Source organism: Kwoniella mangroviensis (assembly GCF_000507465.2).
Source record: "Kwoniella mangroviensis CBS 8507 chromosome 1 map unlocalized Ctg01, whole genome shotgun sequence".
Taxonomy (NCBI): Eukaryota; Fungi; Basidiomycota; class Tremellomycetes; order Tremellales; family Cryptococcaceae; genus Kwoniella; species Kwoniella mangrovensis.
The window spans coordinates 5075373-5087203 of NW_027062533.1; the positions used below are offsets into that span (position 1 = coordinate 5075373).

Sequence of the window (11831 nt, forward strand, 5' to 3'; positions counted from 1 at the left end):
TCTCCGAAAAAGTCCCAAAAAATGATAGATGTTTTACAAAGAGTGTGATATATGGGTTGTATATATATTGAGTGATCGTGACAAGTTGGTTTTGGTTGTATTCATAACGGTTTGATAGATGTGACAAGGTGTGTCGTATGGTGATGAAAACGACTGGGCGTTCACATAGAGAAGTAGTAAGGTGGGGGTTCCTCTGGTGGCAGTTGTGGCTAACCACAGATTTCATTCGATTTTTTTCATTTTCGTTTTGATTTTCATTTTTTCATTTCACAAAGAAAAGACAAGAAGACAAGACACAAATCATGGATGATATGCGACCAGCTTATTGTCGTCTGTTGAAGTGCCAGGAGATAGGGAAGACACCTTGGTCCATGTTACCGTCGGTAAGAGCGGCGAAGGCGGAGGGGGAGAGATCAAGAGATCCATCGTCGCAGGTTGGGCATTCGTCGGCAACGGTGACAACGATCTTCTTGCCGTTGGCAGAGTTGGTAAGGGTAATTCCTTGTCCACAGTTGGATCCGCCGCTGAAATTGAAGATGAATGTCAGCAGGAGAACAACGAACAGAAAAGCCAAGGTTGGCGAATAATGACCAAGAATGGGTCAAATGAGGATCTGCCACTCACTTTCTTTGGTATTGAGCAGAGTTAAGAGCGACAATGTAGTCCTCGTTAACGTTCCACCATCCACAGGCACCAAGACCGACTTCGAAGTAAGTGGCTCTGTGAGTAGATGTAGTAATTAGCAAAGAAAGACCAGATACGGTAAAAGGAAAGGAGGGTCAACTCACTGTCCATCGTGTTGGATTCTCTTCTCAAGTTGAGATTCAACGGGAGCAGCAAGGACGGCTGAAGCCGCGACGAGAGCAGTGAAGACTTTGGCGAACATTTTGATAGAGTGAATGTGTGTAGTTGGGTGTAGGTACTAGACCGTGTTTTAATTTATTCAATCAAGAAGTGAGTGAGTGAGTTGACAGTGGAGCTGTGTTGTGGTGAAGAAGAGACAGATTTAACGATTCAGATTGAGGGGTTTATATATCTGTTCTGACCACTGGCAACGATGCTCCAACATGAACTCACAAGGTCTTCGGTCATATCCCCCGATCAAGCTTGAGAAGAGAGCATTTCACTCTTTCACTTTCGACAAGATCTTTACTCCGATCCCCACATGTAGACATGTTCTGGTCTTTCATTATTATTTCATTATTACAGTACAATACAAATTTTTGAGGCCCAACGGGCCAAATCATCCGTTACTTACGGCGTCTCTATCTTTTGTCTGTCATCGGGTGAGATTAGATAAAAAGTTCAGCTCCGAAGCTTACATTCGGTGGATCAGTACACCCACCCACGAACAATAGAAAAGGCAGAAAAATCATATGTGTGGAGAAAGTTACATGAATATGAGCGGGGTGGACAACCCCAAAATCACTTCCCGTCAAAAGAGGGGCCAAGCCTTTCCGCCAGTGGTATTGCAATGGACCTGGCCAGACGGGTGCAGCATATCGAGACCTGATAGCGATACCTGATTCCTGATTTCCTGAATGGTCGATGGTGTGATAGTGGTGTAAAGGAGAGAGCAAGACCTCACTCCAACGGTCAACGGTGGAGAATTGAAGTTTCGAGCTATACAGGCCAAATGCTGTAAGACAAAAATGTTACTCATTTCCCTAACTAATTCCTGCCGTACAGAGTGGGTAGATTAATGAAAGACCAGAACGACCCAAAGACCCAAAAGGGTGTCAGAGACAGCATTTAAGGGTACGAGATGATCGACATGAGCACGATTTGTCAAGATTTGCTGCTAGTCTCGGAGGAAGTACAGGTGGGTCAGCCGATATCGACAAAGATAGGAAGAACCCCAGATTAGCTCTCCTCTAGCTAGGTAGAAGGATCGACAAGCACCAAGCACCAAGCACCGAGGCTAGGATGCAGGTCCAAGGTCCAAAACTTAGTACTGTTCTCTTTCCTTTTCGGACGAAAAGGACTTCCTATTCTGTATGTGATGTAAAGCGACCCATTTCTCATGTTACGTCCAGTGAGGTCAAGCTCGACTGAGATGTCATTGAAAATCTTGGTTGAAAATAAATAAGGGACCAAAGGGTAGATCAATTTTGGGGTTACAGGCGACCAAAATATACTTTTTCCGAATCCGAAATTAAGGTAAGACCCCCGGGAACCGGCACTACTTCTCTGTACGGCAAAATCTATTTTTGAGTCTGGATTTCTTGGATTTTGGATAGCATGGCTTTCACGTGGCTTCTGGGGTAGTTTTTTCGAACAACCTCTTATAAACGAGGGACCGATAATGAATCTGCATGTGCTAATGACCTCCTTGTCTCTCATTACCCATACAATACTTTACATACACGAAAGCCTGGACACGATTGACATTAAATTATCAACTCATGGGAATGGTATTAGCGCTTTTGAATGTACTAGCGAACGCCATTGACGCATACAGTACCATATGGGATCATTCACATGATGTATCCGGTACACCTGATTGCATCGTGGACGATACAAATCGAGGAAGAACATCAACTCGATCTATAAATGGGAAAATACCAATGAAATGGAGGCGTTGGCCGTGTGGTATATAGGAACGAGGGTGTAAAGAAGCGGTGATTGAACATACGCATACTCTCTTACGTTCGATTCGACTACTTGCTCCAAAGTGTGAACATGAAAATCCAAGGGATCGATACTACATTCTTACCCGTTCTCCCAAGCGATACGCAATCACCGGGTCAATGAAGTCCGGATTGATACATGATGTCGCGAGTAGCGGTGTACATTGAATGTCACTCGTAGCTAAAGCGAGTAAATCCCAGGTGTGAGGCAGGAAGAAGTTCAACCTCGATTGCGAAGCGATTAGCATACTAACGAGTTAGTCAGTCGAAAGACCATATCAAACATGGCAATGGTAGCCAGAGCAAGGATGATATGTCAGATGCATTTCTCGCATAGACATATGAATTATACTAGTAAATTCGTCACCATCGTTAAAAGAGCGTTTCTATATCTATTGTATATATGATATGATATGATGTGATAGGTCGTCAGAACAAGACGTCACCAGGACGTTGTGTTTTTGTGGTTGGAAGATCGTTAAAACCCAGGATGGTATGTTAAAAGATGATGAGATTGATATCTATATGCGAGGTGACGAATCAGAAGGAAATTGTCCGTTGTCGGGGAAAGGGGTTTAAGGGAAGGAGACTATAAGTAACCCCATTGCATTTCGAAGACACCGAGGTCAAAGTTGTTGTTGGTAAGGTGACCGAAAAGACCTTCAGACATGTCGAGATCACCCGAGTTACATGATGGACCTAGATATTCCAGTCACAGAATCAATATTCACTCTTTCAACACCGTTGATTATCATGAAGATGGAGACATATTACTCACACTCATCGGCCACGGTAGGGAAAGCGATGGTGGAGGTAGCGGGGTTCCATACCCAAAGCTTGCTACCGCACTTGGATCCGTCGTATTGAGCAGAGTTGACAGCAACGACGCTACAAAATTCACCGATGTCAGTAAAGGTATGAAGTGGAGGTTGAAAACACAACTTTACTTACTAGTCGGAACCGGAGTTGGTCCACCCACAAGCACCTAATCCAGCAGCATAGTAGGTAGCAGTACCGGAGTTTTGGTCTTTCTTCTCAAGGGAAGGAGCAGCAGTAGCGAAAGTGAGAGCAGCAATAGCAGCTACAACAGTTGATTTACCGAAGAACATTTTGTCTTGTTGTTTTGTTTGTTTTTGTTGGTAGTGTACCGGTGGAGGTCTTTGTATAGACTTTTGATTTGACTTTGGTCGGTTGTGTCGAAAGTATCGAACTTGTAAGAGTCAAGAGAATGACTTTTTGGTGCGTTTTGTTGTGAGTCGATGTGTTGTGAAAGACAGACGATTCGATTCGAGGAGATCAGAGGGGTATTTATACCTTTTTCTTCCCTCGACAGGTGCTGAAAAATTTCGACGTTTGGTCACCCTCGAAAAGTCAAAAAGGTTTTTTCGAGGCTCTTCCCAGCCTCCTCTCTCACCGTCATGTTGTCCAGTCCTTTGTCTCGTACAGCAGTAATTTGTGAGCTTTGGTCTCGATCAGACCCATCATGTTCTTTACCCCATAATTCCTTTCCTTCCCAGTGATTTGACACCTGAGCGAAGTCAAACCCCGCAGGGATAAGATAAGTCACTCGAATGGAAGATTTCTCAACTGATGGGCAGGTTGCACTCTGTTTGTATTGAAAAACGATCTTTGACGACGTCATTTGATGGTATATTTCGAGCAAAACCCCATTCCCACAGTCAAGCTATTCGAGTTGTCTGGACAACGATTCATTTAACCCATGAAACGTGGTTGAGTTGAAGGATGTCATGACGAAGGTTAAGATTCCCCAACTGAAAGGTCAAATCACTTACAGTACATCCCCTTCTACATCCACCCTTCTCTGCGCAACGGTAGGAGATGAAACTGGGGTAATTGACTTAGTGCGACGCTAACAAGCTCGGATGTCCCGACTTTTTCTTTTTCAAACGCAGCCGGAAGCTTTTTCGTTTGGATTTGTGGTTGCTTGGTGACATCACTAGAGACAATAATTCAATACAGAACAGAACAGAACAGCAAACTGAGGTCAAGTCTGGATGCATGGATATTCAACGTAGATGGTATGTGCGTTTCGCTCGAGAGCCGTCCTGCTAGGAGCAGGGTCTCCTCAGCTGATCTGAACTATATAATTGTCTGATGGAGAGAAAGCACATGCCTTAACCTTGTCATCTCGGATGATCTGCAGTGGCGTAAAAACCGCATCATAAAATATATCGAACCCTGAATTCTTTCTGGGGAAAAATCACTCAAGCTGCTGCAGCCTGCGTGCGGCATCGCATTCTTATTCCTTCCGACATGTCTGGAGGGGTAATCACAGTGCTCGTAGTACATACACGCATATCTGGTATACCTCTTGAGATGGGGGTCATCATGTATAGATGCACAGATCTGGACAAACGGACGCAGCACTCCTGCGGCATGCCGAGACGGTTGTGATTCCAGACAGCCGATATGCGGAATATATGCAACGGATATGAGCAATCTATATAGCACGAAAAGCCATGTTCTCACGGGTAACCCAAACGGCCGGGACCAGGCAGGTTCATACACAAATAGGAGTATCATCGGCTTTACACTTGCATTTTACTTTCATAGATCATCATACAACAACAACGGCGATGAGAATACCTAGCAACAACTGATGGGAAACCAATGTTTGACAGATCTGACAATTGACTAACTTGACTGATGTTCTCTCACAAGCGCGAGTGAAATTTATTTTGTGCTGATTTACATGTTATCAAGATCGATGTATTCTTCCTCTTCATGCTCTTTCATCCTTGTTCTGATCCCATTACTATCCGACTCCCAATCTTGTTCCGTCCCCATGACCAATTTTGAAAGTACTTCAACACCATCATCCTCATCTTCTTCTTCTCGTCCTTTCTCTTTTTGATCATCAGATCTTTCGCTGGAATATGAATTACTCCGCTTGAACGAAGTGAAAGACCACCATGCCTTTCCATGGGTGTTCGTATATGCAATACTATCTGCATCAGCCGATAGGGGAGGAAGCGATTTAACTGACGTGGTAGGACTGGGGCAGAGGGTGGACGTATCGGATAAAGAACCAATACTGCCAGGCGAAGAACCCAGCTCTTTTCCCCCAACGAGGGAAGGTTGATTCTGATGTGTCGACATAGACAGCGGGTTGGGCTGTCTGAGTCTGGAGGTAGTAGGTCTTCGCTGGACAGGTTTGGGCGGAAGGAATAATGGGTTTGACGTTGGAGGTATAGCTGGTGGACCCATTTGACCATGAGCTTGTCTTGTAGGTGTTGATGTGGACGTGGGGATGTTGATTAAGTTAGGCGAAGAATGAGTATGTCTATGTCCAACTCCGTTCAAATGTGATGGTAGTGGTCGAGAAGGTTTGATTGGATTGCCATCTACTCCCAGTGGTAGGGGAACAAGTGGTTTAGGTAACGAAGGCAAACTTCCGGAACTGGGAAATTGGAATGAACCAGTTTCGATCCCAGGTATGTTCTTCAATCTCTCTTTTAACCTTTCTGAAGGCCCAGACTTCCTACCTCGACTGGTATCTGAAGGATCAGGATCAACCTCCTTTTGATTGTTTTTAGGTGGTGTATTGGGGAATGACCAAGTAGCTAAAACTGCTATATCCGATACCGAGCTAGTTAACTCTATACTGCCCCTTCTGGAATGTAAACCCTTCCTTGATGTTCCACCAGTGAGGGAATGTATATCTTGTACAGACCATGATCTGGGCGATGCGATGGGTCTGATTAAAGGTTTGATTTTTCGATTCTTGGAAGATGAAGAGGGAGAATAAGTCATGTTGATTGGATCAGGGCGTAGAGGAGGAGGAGGCATGGACTGATATGAGCAGGAATAAGAATGATTAGGAGGTGGCACTGATGAATTCGAATTCGATCGCTCCAAAGATGCTTTAGTAAACTTCAATTCGGGTATCGGATTATCTTCGAATTCACTTTCCTCTTCCAAAGGTAGATTAGGCGATATAGGAGATATCTTTGATTTACTCGGTTTCCTACTATGGGGATTGATCAATGGAGACGCAGGCACCGATCTGTGGGAAGTGGAAGGTTCCCCTTGTCCTTCGATAAGGGTTGGTAGACTGATAGCACTGGTAGATGCCAGGGGGTTTCGAGATATGGAAAATTCTTGTAGTTTACCGGTAGTCTGTGGTAAGCTGAAAGCGATAGATGAGGAGGAGGAGGAGGAAGCAGGCAAAGCAGAATGACAACGTCGGTGTGTAGGTCGAGTGGGAGTTTTCAATCTGGTATTGGAAGGAGGTGGTGAATTTGGTCTGGAATTATGACCATAGCCATGACTCGCTGCACTGCTTATTGATAATCTCCTTTTTTCACCTAGTCCACCACCTGGTAGGGGCGCCCAATCCCCTGTCAGATCCGTCACGGATGCACTGGCCGGTAAGAGGTTTCCTAATCCTGGATATGGCTGAGTCTGCTTGACCGGAGTGAGGGATGGTGAAGGAGGTATGGTTTGAATAGGCGAATCAATCTGATCATGTGCGCTTGACCTAGATCGTGATCTTGTACGAGGTGGTTTGGTAGGCGTATTTCGCGTAGGTGGGTAGAACACGGGAGGGGAAGTATCGATCAAGCCTCCCAGTAATCTTGACGGTAAAGAGGGAAGGGTGAACACCATTTCAGGCCCCTCCGTCTATCTGTCTACAGTAGCGTTTGACGCTTTTCACTATTATCTATTGTTTCGACTAGCGGATGTCTCTGCTGGTTTTGAATGTGAGGTGGACGGGGTAGCAATCAAGTCACTTGCACTTTGGCAGCTATCAAGTCAAACGACTATCATATCAGTTCAAGCTCATGATTGAGATGAACCTATCGGAGTCCTACAATCTTGAGACGAGGAGGTGTATCTCGAAAATTGCATTGAAAGGAACTACCGCTGACTCACGTTTTAATGGTCCATCATTGTGAGAGGTAAATAAAGGAGGATGAGGAGATCGTAAAGAGTGTCTGTATGAGTGAGCTGGTGATTGAATGGTCTTTCACAGATAATGATGGAGATACTGATAACGGCGATGATGACCAAAAACGACGTATGTGAATATTGATTTCTCAGGAATACGAGTAATGTAGGGGGAATGTGAAAGTCCAAACAGGGTGATAGATGATGTTGACGTCCAATGTCTAGAATACCGTAGGACGTAGTCTAGTGTCGTTCATCCATGATAGGTACAAAGGTCACTTGTAAGTAGTTGATAATGTCGACGTCGAATGCGCTGGTCTCATGATTGTTTTGGTTCAAGTCAATCGTATCTCTACTCGCCTTCTCGATACAAGTTCACTGTGAGACAAATTGGATTGAAAACATTACAATCACGATTACTGTAGAATAACTTACTTACATCACGGTTCGCATCGGATGTGATTGCATTCCGTCATTGTGTCATCGTCGATCTCCCCATTGGCAACCAACGTATCCTATCACAGCCGTAGACTGACGATGAAGTCTCATCGGATGGTCAGAAACCAATTGTTTGGTTCCAAACTGAAAACCCTTTTTATGCCGGTCCGATACCCATCCGATGGGATTTATTGCGAATATACTCGTCGGTTCCCATAAAGCTGTTCTGCGATCATCTACTGGGGTTGAGCTGCGGACTGGATGTACAGTACGAAGGATAGCTAAGCAACGCCGAGGATAGCCAAGTGGCTTCTTGCGCTCTTCTACATTATATTAGGCGTCGGTGTGGGCGTATATAGTAGCAAGAAGAGAACAAGCTTGATTTGGCTATTCCGCTTGTTCTTGGTCATCGTTTGGGTTATATATCACGATCGTCAGTGCACGGTATCTACCTACATCTTCCGTACAGTGATCGCCTGAGCTGAACATCGAGGGTCCGCTGATCTTCGTACGTCTGTGGAACCCTCTTATACGTATTGTATACCGGTAAACATCAGACGATCTTCCGTACTCAGACTTTTTACGGCTTTGCGAAACTGTATTCTGGATACAATGCTTGCTTCTCGTACGATTCACCTGATCAGCAGGTAGATATATCTGAAACGAGATGCAGCGAGTATGATAAGATGCCCAAAATATATGCATTGTTCGACCTGAAAGATACAGATCACATGATCGACCTATCTCATTGTCCTACTATCCCCTGACCTGCAGCAGATGAATCTATTGGTATCTGATTGAGAGGTGCGAAAGCCGCACTGATGATCCTGAAAGATAAGAGTATCCGATGTATCGATAAGATGATTTGGATGATTCGTGATACTATACCTGACTTGGGATACTGATTTGAGCCTAATCCGACGAGGACAATGAAAAAAGATCAGCCACCAACCATCTCCTAAACTTATACTCTCTCTCTAGGGGAATGTCAAGCATCCTGCCAAATGTAGCAGAAATATCGTACTCACTCTTTAGGCCTAGCAGCCTCGCAATCTCTCTAACCTCATCAATCACACAAATTCCTCCACTTCCTATACCAACTATCGTTGTCACGTCCAAAGGTCTCTTCCAAGCTTTCTCATCAGGAACAAAAGGCAATGTAGCTCCCCTCCAAGCTAGCAACCACAATAATCCTACTCTAACCAGTTGATTTGTAGATGATTCGGGAATCTTCCAACCTCCTATCCTCTTTAGGGTTCTAAGTACAGACCCGAATCCAGCAAAGAGCGAATAAGCAATGATCAGTCTTACTATAGCTCTGGATATGTCCCATGGTCTAGAGTCCGGGAGAGTCTCAAACGTCGAGGATGGGATGAAAGGTAGTGAGAGAGGCATGAGGAATGCGTCGAGGCGGATTTGACGCAGGGGTATGTGAGGGCGGATGGGGAGGGTGAGGAGGAAGAGTAGGAGCAAAGGGATGGAGGACATCGTGAGCTGGCCTAAGCTCGTTTCGAGGACTCGAAGGAATCGAAGGAATCGAGTCAGGTAGGTACTGCGCAACGAATTCGCGAGCTTTGCAAGGGCTGATCACTAAAGTCGTGTATGTTGATTCTTTGACAGTATATTGAATGACTTTGGGTCGTAAAACAAAAACATTGGGGGAAGTGACGATTCAACACCGCACGTCATCAGAATCCTTCCGGCGGAAATGCCCAGATCTGAACTTGGGCTGTCTGTGGCATCGGTTATGAGCACCATCAGGACAGGACATCCATCCTTTGAACATATATGAAAGGGTTGTTCGCATAGATGAACCTTTGTAGAGGCGGTGACAGGATGCTAAAGCATGATGATAGTGGATTGTGCTGATTGTTGGAAATGATCCCTGATCCCTGATCCAAAACTTCAGTACCAAAATAATGAAGCAAAAAGCAAATTTTACAAAAATAGTCAAGTGATTCAACCACAATATGGGCAATATCGACATATCCGATAGGACGATCTTGTCTACTACCTGGGAAGTGTTGGATAAAACACCAAATGGACTGTTTGGATGTCCCGTGAGCTGAAGTTTCTGCACTCGGATCAAATAGAACTCGCTGATAGAAAACCGATTCGTTGTAGGCAATATCCCTCGAGAAACTCTATCGAGCTCTGGGCACCACATATGAGACTCTCAATCCTAGTTCTATAACCAGCCTGTTAGCTGAACATAGCGGAGAGCTACTGGGAAGTAATCATAAAATATCGCTCAAGTCGGTTAGGAAAGGTGAAAAGAAAGATTATTGGATAGTGTTCCAACCAACAATTGCGAAGGTGCACCCAGGCAGCCCTACAGCCAGCTCAACAGTATCTGCCAGGAAGCCAGATACAAAAAGAGGTTCGAAGATAGATAGTAACGCCTCGTCCTGGGAAGATCTTGGTGGTGGAACGACAGTGGAGCTTTTACCTGATCTACCAGGAGGATCGAAAAATCTTTCCCTTCGTATCGCCCCAAGATCAGCTAGAGAAAAGATATTTTCTGTTCTTGGATTGAGAAAGGAGAAATATCGAAATGACCACAGTAGCGACAAGCCCTCGGTCGAAAGCGTGATACAAGGGCAAGAAGGGGATGGTATCGAAATTGGCTCTAATGATCAGGGAAGACAGCGGGATTCGGCGTCACAGCACGACCCGTCAAGCCTAGGAAGGTCTGTTCATAGTAAGGAGAACGCCAAGGGGGATTGGTTGAAGGAGACTCACACTTGGAAAGATGGAAGAAAGAAACCAGAAAGAAAAGGGACGGAGTGGAGTACAATAGATGCTTACGATTACACTACCGAAATTGGCCACTCTGCAGAGATCGATATTGACCAAAAAAGAGAAAGGAATCAGGCGAATGTTGACAAATCAGAGAGAGGGAAAGCAGACAGAGATTTAACACCAAATGCAGAGCTGAAGTTGGATCAACAACAAGTGAGAACAAGTAGTGTCGCGGCTGAGGCTGAGGACGAGCAAGAAGAAGAGTCACCAGAAGAAGCGCAACCAAAAGTGAAAACCAAATTTGATTTTACTGATCATAATGACATATCTACGAATCAACGGGTTAGCCCAGAATTGAATGGTGATTATTATGACTATCAAGTGATGCACGGAAGGCATGACGAACCCCTCGAAGATGGAGCGATTGGTGTCGAGCCCAAGGGTGAAGGATCAAGAAGAGATAATAAAGATCGCAAAAAGGATAAGTATAAGCATATAAGCAAGGATGAACGGAAGAATAGAAGCAAAGACCCAGAGTCTAATTCTGAGATAAATTCGATTTCTCCTGCTGACATCACCTCGAGTGAAGAAGATAGTAAGACTAAGGATGGAACTCGACACAAGTCTCTAAGAGGAAAGGAAGATAGACGCAATCAGAAACCGCATGAGGATAGGAAGAGAAGTCATAAGACCAGGTTGAGATCGTCCAGCGATGATGAGAGGACCTCGGAAAACCCTTCTGATCAATATTCATCAGAATCAGAAGAACACCATGAAGACTACAAGGTCCCAAAACCACCCACACCATTCTTTCTCAAAGCCTTGGAGGGATTACCATTCGAACCTGATATCAGCATTGTAGGTATCATCTCAAGTTTTTGTCGTTGATCATGAGCTGACTGAGATTGGGACTTTCCGGGTAGATCAATTCCCTCTCATGGTTTAGAGATCGATATCACTTAATCTTAGTTGAGTTGATTGTTTTGTTGAGCATAGTATATATACTTCAGGCTAGTGGATTGTAGTTTTGTAGTCTTGTATACCGATCGACATTCTAGGATATGAAAGGTCAATCACCCTTGATAACCAACTGTATTACTCTATGACAAC

General features: G+C 44.6%; 5 protein-coding genes across 5 annotated transcripts; 1 reads left to right on the forward strand and 4 right to left on the reverse strand.

Annotated features, from left to right (window-relative positions):
- Window positions 1-322: 322 nt before the first annotated feature.
- I203_101905 (uncharacterized protein) lies at window positions 323-886 on the reverse strand (the record flags this gene model as incomplete). Its single annotated transcript, XM_019146413.1, has 3 exons — window positions 323-524; window positions 625-720; window positions 789-886. 3 exons carry the CDS (start codon window positions 884-886, stop codon window positions 323-325), a joined length of 396 nt encoding a protein of 131 aa, XP_019003946.1.
- Window positions 887-3219: 2333 nt separating this feature from the next.
- I203_101906 (uncharacterized protein) lies at window positions 3220-3739 on the reverse strand (the record flags this gene model as incomplete). Its single annotated transcript, XM_019146414.1, has 3 exons — window positions 3220-3329; window positions 3409-3518; window positions 3582-3739. 3 exons carry the CDS (start codon window positions 3737-3739, stop codon window positions 3220-3222), a joined length of 378 nt encoding a protein of 125 aa, XP_019003947.1.
- Window positions 3740-5339: 1600 nt separating this feature from the next.
- I203_101907 (uncharacterized protein) lies at window positions 5340-7259 on the reverse strand (the record flags this gene model as incomplete). The annotated part of the gene is made up of 1 exon (XM_019146415.1): window positions 5340-7259. One exon carries the CDS (start codon window positions 7257-7259, stop codon window positions 5340-5342), a length of 1920 nt encoding a protein of 639 aa, XP_019003948.1.
- Window positions 7260-8724: 1465 nt separating this feature from the next.
- Window positions 8725-9467, reverse strand: I203_101908 (uncharacterized protein; the record flags this gene model as incomplete). Its single annotated transcript, XM_019146416.1, has 2 exons — window positions 8725-8891; window positions 9008-9467. 2 exons carry the CDS (start codon window positions 9465-9467, stop codon window positions 8725-8727), a joined length of 627 nt encoding a protein of 208 aa, XP_019003949.1.
- Window positions 9468-9949: 482 nt separating this feature from the next.
- Window positions 9950-11746, forward strand: I203_101909 (uncharacterized protein; the record flags this gene model as incomplete). The annotated part of the gene is made up of 3 exons (XM_019146417.1): window positions 9950-10039; window positions 10104-11579; window positions 11645-11746. The coding sequence occupies 3 exons, from the start codon at window positions 9950-9952 to the stop codon at window positions 11744-11746; spliced, it is 1668 nt and encodes a 555-aa protein (XP_019003950.1).
- Window positions 11747-11831: the final 85 nt, after the last annotated feature.